The sequence below is a fragment of the Gracilinanus agilis genome, chromosome 4 (assembly GCF_016433145.1).
Source record: "Gracilinanus agilis isolate LMUSP501 chromosome 4, AgileGrace, whole genome shotgun sequence".
Taxonomy (NCBI): domain Eukaryota; kingdom Metazoa; phylum Chordata; class Mammalia; order Didelphimorphia; family Didelphidae; genus Gracilinanus; species Gracilinanus agilis.
In genome coordinates this window covers 257,261,625-257,274,394 of record NC_058133.1, presented here as the reverse complement: position 1 = coordinate 257,274,394, position 12,770 = coordinate 257,261,625, and the positions used below count along the sequence as shown (strand labels likewise).

At 46.0% G+C, this 12,770-nt stretch overlaps 1 protein-coding gene across 1 annotated transcript in view; it reads left to right on the top strand.

Annotated features, from left to right (window-relative positions):
• EHMT2 (euchromatic histone lysine methyltransferase 2) overlaps positions 1–12,770 on the top strand; it is a 40,221-nt gene that overhangs the window by 20,364 nt on the left and 7,087 nt on the right. Inside the window, exons 3-20 of the mRNA XM_044675266.1 lie at positions 190–345; positions 449–563; positions 663–764; positions 1,072–1,220; positions 1,473–1,616; positions 1,789–2,024; positions 2,466–2,648; positions 2,800–2,882; positions 2,989–3,095; positions 4,494–4,616; positions 5,231–5,332; positions 5,845–5,949; positions 6,674–6,828; positions 6,968–7,135; positions 7,239–7,383; positions 7,623–7,700; positions 8,179–8,294; positions 8,964–9,050. Of these exons, the coding sequence (XP_044531201.1) occupies positions 190–345; positions 449–563; positions 663–764; positions 1,072–1,220; positions 1,473–1,616; positions 1,789–2,024; positions 2,466–2,648; positions 2,800–2,882; positions 2,989–3,095; positions 4,494–4,616; positions 5,231–5,332; positions 5,845–5,949; positions 6,674–6,828; positions 6,968–7,135; positions 7,239–7,383; positions 7,623–7,700; positions 8,179–8,294; positions 8,964–9,050 (2,354 nt within the window). The remainder of the gene's footprint in view (positions 1–189; positions 346–448; positions 564–662; positions 765–1,071; positions 1,221–1,472; positions 1,617–1,788; positions 2,025–2,465; positions 2,649–2,799; positions 2,883–2,988; positions 3,096–4,493; positions 4,617–5,230; positions 5,333–5,844; positions 5,950–6,673; positions 6,829–6,967; positions 7,136–7,238; positions 7,384–7,622; positions 7,701–8,178; positions 8,295–8,963; positions 9,051–12,770) is intronic.

Genomic DNA, 12,770 nt, shown 5'->3' with positions numbered 1-12,770 from the left:
GAGAGAGAGAGAGAGAGAGAGAGAGAGAGAGAGAGAGAGAGGTTTATGCATGCTTCCCTGACCTTAAGACCCCAGTTGTCCTGTCTTGAGTTATTCAAGACTCCCCACCAGATCATCCAAAGGACAAAGCCTTTGATCCTCATGAGGGTCACCCTCCCAAACAGCCTCAGCCTCTCCTCCCTTTTCTAGTCTGAGGCAGAGGTCTTGGCAGAACAGTTGAGTGAGGAGGAAGAGGAGGAGGAAGAAGAGGAGGAGGAGGAAGAGGAGGAAGAAGAAGAGGAGGAGGAGGAAGAGGAGGAAGAAGAAGAGGAAGAAGATGAGGAATCTGGCAATCAGTCTGATAGGGTAAGAATTTGCTATCTGGGTCTGTTAAGGAAGTCTAGGCTTAGGAACAGAGAAGACAAGTCCACATACCCAGGTTCCGATTCTTCCCCCTCCCCCTCATCAGAGTGGTTCTAGTGGTCGACGAAAAGCCAAGAAGAAATGGCGGAAGGACAGCCCTTGGGTGAAGCCCACAAGAAAACGTCGAAAGCGGGAGACACCCCGTGCCAAGGAGCAGAGAGGTAAGAATCTGGAATTCAGTTCCTGTCCCCTTAGGGCAGCAGATGCCCAGATCCTTGTTCTCCTCACACACACACCATCTCATGCTCTTTCTCTGTAAGGGGTGAATGGTGTTGGTCCCTCTGGCCCCAGCGAGTACATAGAGGTGCCTCTGGGGTCCCTGGAGCTACCCAACGAGGGAAACCTTTCTCCCAACCATGCTGGTAATTGAGAAGATGGGGAGCATTCCCTGATTCAGGGAGCCTGTGGGGGGAGGAGTTTGAGGATAAGAATAATAACTCACCTGTAGAAGGAGTAACCATTGTTGACAGAAGAAAAAGGTTCTTGTTATTGGAGGGGATGGGGTTAGGAGCAATTTTGATCTGTGACCCAGTAGACTAGAGAAAGGGAAGGATATTTTATTAATTCTAACTGGATCAGAGAATTAGCCAATGAGATGAAAGGATTTGGGCAGAAGTAGTATCTCGATCTCCCTGTGACTTCCTTCTTTCTGCATCTCCTTGCCCCAAGGGGTATCAAATGACACATCATCCCTGGAAACAGAGCGGGGGTTTGAGGAGTTACCCCTGTGTAGCTGCCGTATGGAGGCTCCAAAAATTGATCGGATCAGCGAGAGGGCTGGTCACAAATGCATGGCTACAGAGAGTGTGGATGGAGAGGTAGGGGGTAGAGGATGGACTCACAGAGAATACAGAAAGAGAACTGGGGTGGGGAAGGGGAGAATGACATCCAATATCATGTAATATGAGTTGGACCCTCGAGGTTCCTTCTAACTGGGTTTGGTGGGTGACCAGCGGATGGAAGGGAAAGGATTATGACTGAGGGAGAAACTGGGGAAGAGTAACAGGGGCTGCCTCACCTTTCCTTGTCTTCCTTCTTTCTTCTCCTTGGTTCACATCTTATCGTCCTAGCTGTCAGGCTGCAGTGCAGGAATCCAAAAGCGGGAAACAATGAGGCCTTCCAGCAGAGTAGCTCTGATGGTACTCTGTGAAATGCATCGAGCCCGGATGGTTAAGCATCACTGCTGCCCAGGCTGTGGCTATTTTTGCACAGCGGTGAGAAGGGATATTGGTAGGGCTATGCAAATCCCCAGGATCGGGTAGGGGAGGGAAGTTGTTGGGCAAACAACCAGGCCTCCATGGGGAGGGAGGAATTGGAGGGAACCGCGAAGCTGGGTCATTTATTTGGGTCCTAATGCCATTGCCCCCAATCCCCCCCCCCAACAAGGGCACATTCTTGGAGTGTCACCCTGATTTCCGAGTGGCCCATCGCTTCCACAAAGCCTGCGTGTCCCAGCTGAATGGGATGGTTTTCTGCCCCCACTGTGGGGAAGACGCTTCTGAGGCCCAGGAGGTGACAATTGCCCGGAGTGATGGGGTGGCCCCACCTCCTGGCACTGCTGCTCCTGTCCCCCCACCCCCTGCCCAGGATGCCCCTGGACGGGCCGACACTTCCCAGCCCAGGTACCCCTCCTTCCCCAGAAAAGAAGAGCCCTTTGTAGGCTCTTCTTCACCTATTTTTCCTCACTTCCATTTCTACTTGAATCTATTATCTCTTTATCTCACTTTCTCTTACTGTTTTCCTGTGCCTTCCCACTGTTCTTTCATACCTTCTTCTCTTACTTTTTGGTGCTCCATTCTCTGTCTTTTCTGCTGGCTTTCTTCCACCCCCACCTTCTCTTTTCCCCTTTCTTTTCTTCCTTCCCTCCTTCTTTCTCTTCCTTCCTTTATTTTCTTTAACTTTCTTTACATCTCTCTTTCCTGTCTTCTTCCCTTCTTTCCCTCCTTTCCTCCTTCCTTCTCATCCTTTCCTTGGGATATGAGAGTCTTTTCCCTTTCCCTAGTCTTTTTTTTTCCCTCCCCAGAACACAAGAGCCCTCCCCCCACACTCTTTGTTTTTCCCAGTGCCAGGATGCGGGGTCATGGAGAACCAAGGCGCCCCCTCTGCGATCCACTGGCTGACACCATCGATAGCTCAGGCCCTTCTCTGGCATTGCCCAATGGCAATATCCTCTCAGCCGTAGGCCTAGGAGCTGGGCCAGGCCGAGAAGCCCTAGAGAAGGCACTCGTCATCCAAGAGTCTGAGCGGTGAGAGAAACTAATGGCTGAAGAGTAGATGGATAGCTGGTCTCTTAAGGAAGAGGGATCTGTTTGTAGTAGCTCAAACTTAGGGAGGAGTAAAGGTTGGTGTCTGAGGGAAGAGCCCTTACACCTCCCTTTTCCATTCCTCTCCCGGCAGGCGGAAGAAGCTTCGCTTCCATCCCCGTCAGTTGTACTTGTCAGTGAAACAGGGAGAGTTGCAGAAAGTCGTCCTGATGCTCTGTGAGTGTCCACCCCAGCCTGGGTTCTTTCTCCATACACCTGTCCCTTTCCCATGGTCTGTCCCTCAGTCTCTGTAAATGACACTCTTCCCCACCCTCCTCCATAGTGGACAACCTGGACCCCAATTTTCAAAGTGACCAGCAAAGCAAGCGTACACCCCTGCATGCGGCTGCACAGAAGGGCTCTGTTGAGATCTGCCATGTGCTCCTGCAGGTAAGAGCAAAACAGGTTCTCAGAATCTGGTACTTCCTTCTCCTTGACCCCAGAATCTAGATTCTAAGCTCTTTTCTCCTACCCTCTCCCTTTATCTTAGTCACTGAGAGAGACTCCCACCCTTATTTAACCATCTTTTCCAACCTTCAGCCCTTATTTCCCTGACCCAGCTCCCTGTTCTTGTCTCCTTTTTCCTGGGATATATACATACACACACTCTGTCTCTCTCCTCTACCTCTCCTCTCCCACTCTATCTATCTCTCTCATTTTCCTCTCTCCCCCTTCCTCCCTTTCCCCACACCTTTCTCTTTCTCTCTCTCTCTCCCTTCTTTCCCTCCTTTCCCCACCTCTCCTCTCTCTGTTTCTCTTTCCTCTTCTCCTTCTCCCCCTCCCTCTTTCCTCTCCCTCCTCTCCTCCCTCCCTCTCTCCTCCTTTCCCCTTCTTTCTGTTTCTCTCCTTTCCCTCTCTCTCTTTCCCCCTTCCTCCCTCTCTCTCTCCCCACTCCTTTCTCTTTCTCTTCTCTCTTTCCCTCCCTTTCTCTCTTTCTCTTCCTCTCTTTCCCCTTCTTCTCTCCTCCCCCCTTCTCTCTCTTTACCTCTTCTCCTTTATCTCCTCTCTGTTCTTTCTCACATATTGTCATTTCTACCTTAACATCACCTCTTTTGTGCATCCCCTTTCTTGCCCTTCTCATCACTCACACAGCCACCATCCTAGTTCAAGCTCTCACTACCTCTCACCTGGACTCTTGCAATGGCCTTCTTCTTGGTCTTCCTGCCTCAAGTCTCTCCTCACTACAATCCATCCTCCATTCAGTGCCAGAGTGATCTTCCTGAGCCACAGCTCTGATCATGTCAGCCCAGTAGCTCCAGAATCAACCATAAGGTCCTCTCTTTCTCATTTAAAGCCATCCCCCAGTCTGGTCCTTTTCTGTCTGTCTTTTCCCTCCTCACAGCATACTCCCTTCTACCCACTGTATAATGAGACTCTCCTGTCTGATTTGCTGTTCTTCACACATGATACTCCAGCCCCAGCTTCTCATGTCCTGCCCGTCCCTACGTGTACTTTCGCCTCTGTACAGAATACTCTACCCCCTCATCTCCACCTCTTAGCTTCCCCAGCTTCCTTCCAGACTGAACTCAACTCCCACCTTCCCCAGGAGTCCCTTCCTGGTCCCTCCAGAGGTTAATTCCTTCCCTGTGAGGTTATCTTTACTCTTTCCTGTATTTAGCCAATATGTACCTAGTTGTTTGCATGGTGCCTTCCCCCATTAGAAGAGGAACTCTTTGCAGGCAGGGATCCTATTTTTGTCTTTCTTTGGGTCCTCGGTTCCTGGCATATAGTTATTACTTAATAGGTGCTTGTTGATGGACTGACTAACCCTTTTTCCCCATCTCCCAGGCTGGAGCAAATATTAATGCTGTGGATAAGCTGCAGCGGACCCCTCTGATGGAGGCTGTGGCCAACAACCACGTGGAGGCTGCTCGATACATGGTGCAGCGAGGAGGCTGTGTCTATAGCAAGGTGGGGGCAGCTGCCAGGGAGGCCGGTGGGCACAAGAGAAAGTGGACCAAGCAGAGAAGTGGGAGAGGGATGGCAAGGGGTTATAGCTAATGAAGATAAAAGAGCAGGAGCTAACTATGGATGTCCCTTGAGGGCAAAGGGTTCTGTGAATTTGGATGAGGAAAAAATATTATACCTTAAAGTAGCCCCTAACTAAAAGTGTGGACAAGTAGGTGACACAATGGATAGATAGGTGCAGGGTCTGGAGTAAAGGAAGACCATAATTCAAATCCTGCTTCCAGTACTTATTAATTGTGTGACTTTGGTCAAGTTACTTAACCCTTTTTATCTCAGTTTCTTTATCTGTCAAATGGGCTAGAGAAGGAAATGACAAACCACTCCAGTATCTTTCCCATGAAAACCCCAAATGGGGTGAGGAAGAATCAGACACAGCTGAAAACAACTAAAGAACCACAAAAATTGAAGTTTAACATTTCCTTCAGATATTTAAAAACATTATCCTGAGGGAGTCCTTAGGTTCCACTGGATAGCCAAAGGCAGGGTCCATCTCACACGCACATGCACCCACACCCCCCTTCAGGTCTCAAAAGTTCTGTATGCCTCTGTCTCCCCAGGAGGAAGATGGTTCCACTTGTCTTCACCATGCTGCTAAGATTGGCAACCTGGAGATGGTGAGCCTGCTGCTTAGCACTGGCCAAGTGGATGTTAATGCTCAGGTCAGTGGCTGGCCCTTGTCCCTCTTGCCTTGGTTCCCCAGGCTCTTCCCTCCAACTTTTGTCTTTTAATTGTCCTAAGTATTCTCTGCCATTCTCCTCCCCTCTTGTGTATGTTCTTGTTCCGTTCTTCGTCTCTCCTCTCCTTTGTCTCGATATGGCTGTGACTCGTTCTGTATCTGCTGGTCCCTGTCTGCTGCCCTCTGGTGCCACTTACTGCCACAGCCCCAACTCTAACCCATGTTGCTCCCCCTCCCTCCCTGTTTCGCTTTCAGTCTTTGCAGGTGCCCTTTGGCTGCCCTGTCCCATCCTATCCCATTCTCCCTCCTCACTGTTCCCTTTCCAACCTACATACCTCGTGTATATCTCTTGCTCTTCTCTCCATGTCTCTCCCTGTGCTTTGCTGTGTCTCTGGTCTCTGAGTTGGATGGAAGGAGAATCCCGTATTTCCCCTTCTAAATGGGTACAGTTATAGGAAGAGTCCACCCTCACCTGCCTCCTTTCCCTCCTCCCAGGATAATGGGGGCTGGACACCCATCATCTGGGCAGCGGAACATAAACATATTGAAGTCATTCGAATGCTACTGACCCGAGGAGCAGATGTCACCCTCACTGACAATGTAAGTGACAGCGTGTGGCATCCTAGGGGTGGAGAAAGGGAAGGTGATACCTTAGAATCCTTAGACAGTACTTCATTTTGTATCTCTCTGATTTATTAATGTACTGATTTTTTTTAGCCTTATTTTCTGTCTTAGAATTGATACTAAGTCACTGTTTCTAAGTCAGAGGAGTAGTAAAGGCTAAATAATTGAGTTTTAGTGATTTGCCCAGGGTCTGAAGCCAGATTTAAATTCCTGACTCCAGGCCTGGTGCTCTATCCACTGGGCTCCCTAGCTGCCCTCATCATTACTTTTGTTTGTTTCTTTGTTAAACTAAGACCTTCTGAAAAAAAAAAATAAAAGTAAACTAAGACCCTCTATCGTGTAGATACTAAGTTTCAGTTCCAAGATAAAAGAACAGTAAGATCTAGACAACTGGAGATTTGCCCAGGAATACACAGCCAGGAAATGTCCGAGACCACATTTGAATTCAGGTCCTCCCAGTTCCAGGCCTGATCCTGTAATCCCCTGTGTTGCTTAGCTGCCCCTTATTAATTATCACACTATTATGTGTCATTTTTATCATCATCCACATCATCTACTATACCAAAAGCCCCTTGGTGGCAGGAACTGTATCTTATTTAATCTCTGTAGCTTCCCTGGTGACTGGCATGTTCGCTGAATTTAACTGAGCCTCGGCCACCAGCTATCCTGACCCACTCCTGTATCTTTCCTCTGCTCCCAGGAAGAGAACATCTGTCTGCACTGGGCATCCTTCACAGGCAGTGCTGCCATTGCCGAGGTCCTCCTGAACGCCCGCTGTGACCTCCACGCAGTCAACTACCACGGAGACACGCCCTTGCATATCGCCGCTCGAGAGAGTTACCACGACTGTGTGCTGTGAGTGGCTCCCACCCCCCAAAGCCTGTGCCCTGGCTCCCCGCTTCTGCCTCCTCCCTTACCTTCCACTCGTCCCTCTCCCACATCTTGGCTCCTCCATTCCATAGCGCTTTGTGCTTTCTTTCTTCCACCTCTTCAGGCTTTTCCTGTCCAGGGGGGCAGATCCAGAGTTAAGGAACAAAGAAGGAGATACTGCCTGGGACCTGACCCCCGAGCGCTCTGATGTCTGGGTGGCCTTGCAGCTCAACCGAAAGCTTCGCCTCGGTGTGGGGAACCGAGCTCTTCGGACGGAGAAGATCATTTGCAGGTGGGCATTCCCAAAGCCCCCTGACCCTTTACCCCCTTCCCCCATGACCCTCAGGGGTCTGGGTGTCTCATCTCCTCAGCCGTATTTGCTCCTCTTCCCACAGAGATGTAGCTCGGGGTTATGAGAACGTGCCGATCCCCTGCGTCAATGGGGTGGATGGGGAGCCGTGCCCCGAAGATTACAAGTATATCTCTGAGAACTGTGAAACTTCCACTATGAATATTGACCGGAACATCACGCACCTGCAGGTAAGTAGGGTGGGGAAAGGACCCCTAGATCTATTGATTTCCCTGTTGATCTGAGGAAGGTCATTGTGTACCCTTAGCGTCCGCACCCTAATAACTTTACCCAAAATGTCATTCCCCTCCCGTGTAGATGAAAACCTGAAGGAATGGGGGCTCTGGGCCATGGAAGGATGGGAGGCTGGAGGGCAGGATACCTGGGTCCTGGGCTTAGAGGATATGACCCCAATGTCTTCACCCTCTAGCACTGCACCTGCATGGATGACTGCTCAAGTTCCAACTGTCTCTGTGGCCAACTCAGTATACGGTGCTGGTATGACAAGGTGGGTGAGCTCCCCAGGCTCCTCATTTTCCATTCAAAACATCCCTTTTCCTGTAGAGTCCTCAAGTCATGAGATTTGTTCCCCCAACTCTATCCCTGCCCAGAGAGGAAGAAATGTTGAGGACACAGTGGGGCTCAGTTAAAAGGAAGCCTCCTCTTTATAGTTCTTTTCTCCCTTTATAGTTCATTTCTCTCTCTTCCCCTTGATCCCAAACCAAGGGCAACAGAGAACATTTCTTGGGAAAACTGCCAAGAAAGTGGCTTCAACATTTGTGTTGCTATATGCAAATAACCTTCAAATGGCCCTGTGTTTGTCCTGCTTCCTGTACAAACATACTCTCCTCCTCCCCCATCTAGACTCCTTCCTTCCCACGGGATGGGACAAAAGAAAAGGGGGGATTTGGAAAGGAAAAACACCAAATAGTGTCCCAGAAATGTCATTATCTCTTCTAACTTTACCTCTTTTTCTCTGGATCCAGGATGGACGTTTGCTTCAGGAGTTTAATAAGATTGAGCCTCCCCTGATCTTTGAGTGTAACCAGGCCTGTGCCTGCTGGAGAAGCTGCAAGAATCGAGTGGTCCAGAGTGGTATTAAGTGAGGATACCTGCTTTTTAGCCTCCCACCTGGCTCAGACCCTTGGGGACATCCTTAATTTCCTCCTGCAGTTTTAACCTCTTTTATAAAGTGAAGTGTGGATAGTGGGGTACCCTTTGGTCCTTCAGCTCTCTTTTCCTTCCCCATTCTCCAGCTGACACTGACCCTTTCCCATATTTTTTTCCTCTGGAGGTTCCTCTGAGAGGTATACTGGAAGGAGTACTGAATTGAATGTCTGAGGACTTGGGTTCAACTCCCATCTCCAAGTGGGATTTGTTTCTTAGTGACCTTGGGCAAGACATTTAACTTTTTTTTTTTAAACCCTTACTTCCTGTCTTAATAACAACTCTTAAGACAGAAAAGCAAGAGCTAGGCAAATGGGGTTGTGACTTCCCTAGGGTCACACAGCTAGGATCTATCTGAGGTCTGATTTGAACCCAGAACCTCCTGGCTCCAAGCCTGGACCTCTATCTGCTGGGCCTGACATTTAGCTTTTCTGGGACCCCATTTTCCTCATCTTTTAATGACCAGAAAGTACTCTAGATAAGCCCACAAAATCCCTTCCAGCTCTAAATCTAGAATCTTTCTTCTATCTTTTCCCTGGATGTCATCCTGTCCATCCCCCTAGAATAACTCTCCATCTCTTCTCTCTTCATCCACATCTTCTAGGGTTCGGCTACAGCTCTACCGTACTGCCAAGATGGGTTGGGGTGTCCGTGCATTACAGACCATTCCCCAGGGTACCTTCATCTGCGAGTGAGTCTACTGGGGCCTTCCCAAAGGGAACATGGAAGAGTTTGAGGAGGCTAAGGGATGGGACTTTTTGGTGGAATAAAAGAGAGAGGCGATCTGATGTGTGGATAGGTGGCCACGTTTGAGGCAAACTGACCTGGGTTTGAGTTATACCCCTTGACACATACTAACTTTCTGATCCTAGACAAATCACTTCAACCTTTCAGAGCCCTCAAGCACCATTTAGATGATTAAATTACAGAATAGTTGTTGCTCTGCAATAGTGGGAAAAATTTTTACAGAAGGCATTCTCCAAACCAGTGAAAAAACAGAAATTGATCCTAGCTTTAGTTCAAGGTGAAAGTGGCCTTAGAAATCATGTCATCCAACCCCTTCATTTTAAAGATAAAGAAACGGGCTCAAAGATTAAATGACTTGGTCACAATCGCAAAAATAATAAGTTGGCATGGAAGGAAGGTTGAAGTTTGAACTCAAGTCCTCTAATTCCTTATCAAGAGCCTAAACATATGTCTCTACATATACTAGTCTCTAGGAGAAACCTACCCACTAGGAATTTAAGCTGAGTTAGCTCTTCTCTTCCTGGTGCTTATCTGTCCTATTATTCACCTACTTTTAACAATCCCCTAGTATACTTCTGATCTCTACAATCTCCAGTTCCCTTCCTTCTCCAAACAGATGATTTCACCAACTACTTTAATCAGAATGTCAAAATCATCCTGTTCTGAGCTGTTTCACCTTCCTAACTTCCCTCCACAGGTCTCTTCACCCACCCTCCCATCTCAAAAGAAGCGCTGTCTTTACTCCTTTAAAATTTAATCTGAGGGGCAGCTGGGTAGCTCAGTGGATTGAGAGCCAGGCCTAGAGACGGGAGGTCCTAGGTTCAAATCTGGCCTCAGACACTTCCCAGCTGTGTGATCCTGGGCAAGTCACTTGACCCCTATTGCCTACCCTTACCACTCTTCTACCTATAAGTCAATACACAGAAGTTAAGGGTTTAAAATTTAAAAAAAAAAAAAGAAAAAGAAAAAGAAAAAAGAAAAGAAAAGAAAATTTAATCTGTCTAAGCTCATAATCTCCTATCTCCCACCCTTCTTACCTTGGCACTTCAATTATGTTTTCAAACTCTGGTTCAATTCCTCCCCCTCCTTTTCAAAATATTTGAATAGCACTTTCAAACCACTGTACTATTTTGTTTTAATCAGCCAAGATCCAACTTCTTACCCTCCTTCCCCCAATTGAGAAAATGAAAATATATATATATATCTCTCCATTACATGTATAGTCATTTAAACAAACTTTTCACATTGGCCATGTCCAAAAAAATAATGTCTCATTCTGCATTCTGAGTCCTTCACCCCTCTTTCAGGAGACAGGTATTATGTTTCTTCATAAATCCTCTGGAATCTTTGTTGGTCTTGTGCTGTTAAGAATTCACACAGTAGCATTCAATCATATTTATATAGACTAACTTATTTAGCTGTTCCCCAATTTGTGGGTGCTTCCTCATATTCCCATCCTTTCCCACATCAAAAAAAAAAAAAGCTATAAATGTTTGTATTTTGTATATTAGAGTCTGTTTTACTTAGAACTCTTCACCTCACTTAATCTATACTCCCTCTAATTCCCCTCCCCCCTCCTATTTTCTTGTTGTGTGAAATGAATTTTTTGTGCTCAACTCTGTGTGTGTATTTCCTTCTTTTGATCAGTTCAGATGACAGTGAGGTTCTAGTATCAGCCACTCCCCCTTCTCCACCTCTTCCTCCTTTTTTGTATTGATGTCTACTTGTGTGCCCTGATTACAGGAGATAATTTTCCATAACCTCCTTTCCCTTTCTCCCCTTCTATGTTCCTTTTCTCCATTCTTTACTTAAGATCATCAGGATGAGATAGAACCATTCCCAGGGTGTGTCTGATTGCTCTCTCTCTCTTGGAGCCCTGATGGTGATAAAATTTAGAGGGGACACATGTACCATCTCCCCTATTTGAATATGAGCAATTTGTGTTTGTTTAGCCCTTTAACGTTGTTCATTCATGTTTACATTTTTATGCTTCTCTTCACTTATGTTTGAACTATCAAGTTTCTTTTCAGCTCTAGTCTTCCTCAGGAATGTTTAGAAATCTTCTGTTTTATTAAAGATCTATTTTTGTCCCCTAAAGGACTTCACTCAGTTTTTCTGGGTAAATTATTTTTGGTTGTAAACCCACTTTCCATAATATTGTATTCTAAAAGTGCTGCTTTATAGTGGTGACTGCTATAAGTCATGTGATTCTGACTGTCACTCCTCAGTATTTTAATTCTTTCTGACTGCTTCTAGTATTTTATCTTTGACCTAAAAGCTCAGGATTTTGGCCATGATGTTCTTAGGAATTTACATTTTGGGTTTTCTTTCAGGAGGTGTCTGGATTCTTTCTGTTTCCATTTTGCCTTTTGGTTCTAAGAGATACGGGCAGTTTGAAGATTTCTTTAAAATAGGATATGTAGGCCTTTTTTTGGTCATTGAGTTCAGATAGTCCAGTAATTTTTTTTAAACCCTTAACTTCCATCTTACCATCAATACTGTGTATTGGTTCCAAGATAGGAAGGCAGTAAGGGCTAGGCAATGAGGGATTAAGTGGCTTGCACAGGGTCACAGAACTAGGAAGTGTCTGAGGTCAAATTTGGACCCAGGACCTCCCATCTCTGGGCCTGGCTTTCAGTTCAGACTGAGCCATCTAGCTGCCAAGTATGGCAATTTTTTTTTTTTTCAAATAAGTTTCCAAAGTTATATGATCTATATTTTCTCCCTCCCCCTACCCAGAGCTGACAAACAATTCAATCTGGGTTATACATGTATTATCATGCAAAACTTATTTCCATATTATTCATTTTTATAAGTGAATAATCTTATAAAACCAAAACCCCAAGATATTTACCCAAGTAAACAAGTGATAAATCATGTATTTCTACTACTAATAGTTTTTTTCTCTGGAGGTGGATAGCATTCTTTGTCATAAGTCCCTCAGAATTGTCTGAGATCATTGTATTACTGTTAGTAGCAAAGTCTATCACTGTTGATCATCCCACAATATTTTAGTTACTGTGTATAATGTTCTCCTGATTCTGCTTATTTCACTCTGCATCAGCCCATGAAGGTCTTTTCAGTTTTTTCTTAAATCATCCTATTCATCATTCTTTACAGCACAATAGTATTCCATCACCATCATATACCACAATTTGTTCAGCCATTCACCAATCGAGAGACATCCCTTTAGTTTCCAATTTTTTTCGACCACAAAAAGAGCAGGTATAAATATTTTTGTACAAACAGATCCTTTCCCATTTTAAAAGTCTAGCAAATCTTAATTTTTTTTCCTCTGATCTGTTGTCCAAATCAGTTGTTTTTGCTGTGAGATACTTTGCATTTTCTTCCATTTTTTCAGTCTTGTCTGTGTTTTTTTGTTTGTTTTCTTTTGTCTTAGAATTGATACAAGTGTCTTTTTCAAGGCAGAAGAGCAGTAAGGGCTAGATAGGGCTGAAGTTAAGTGACTTGCCCAGGGCCACACAGCTAGGAAGGGTCTGAGGCCAGCTTTATACCTAGGACCTCCCATCTCCACACCTAGCTCTCAGTCCACTGAGTCACCTAGCTTCCCCTTAACTATATTTTAATATTTTTTATTGCCTTAAGAAGTTATTGGTTTCTAATTGGTCCATTCAAATTTTCAGGGTGTTTGTTGCTTGGGATA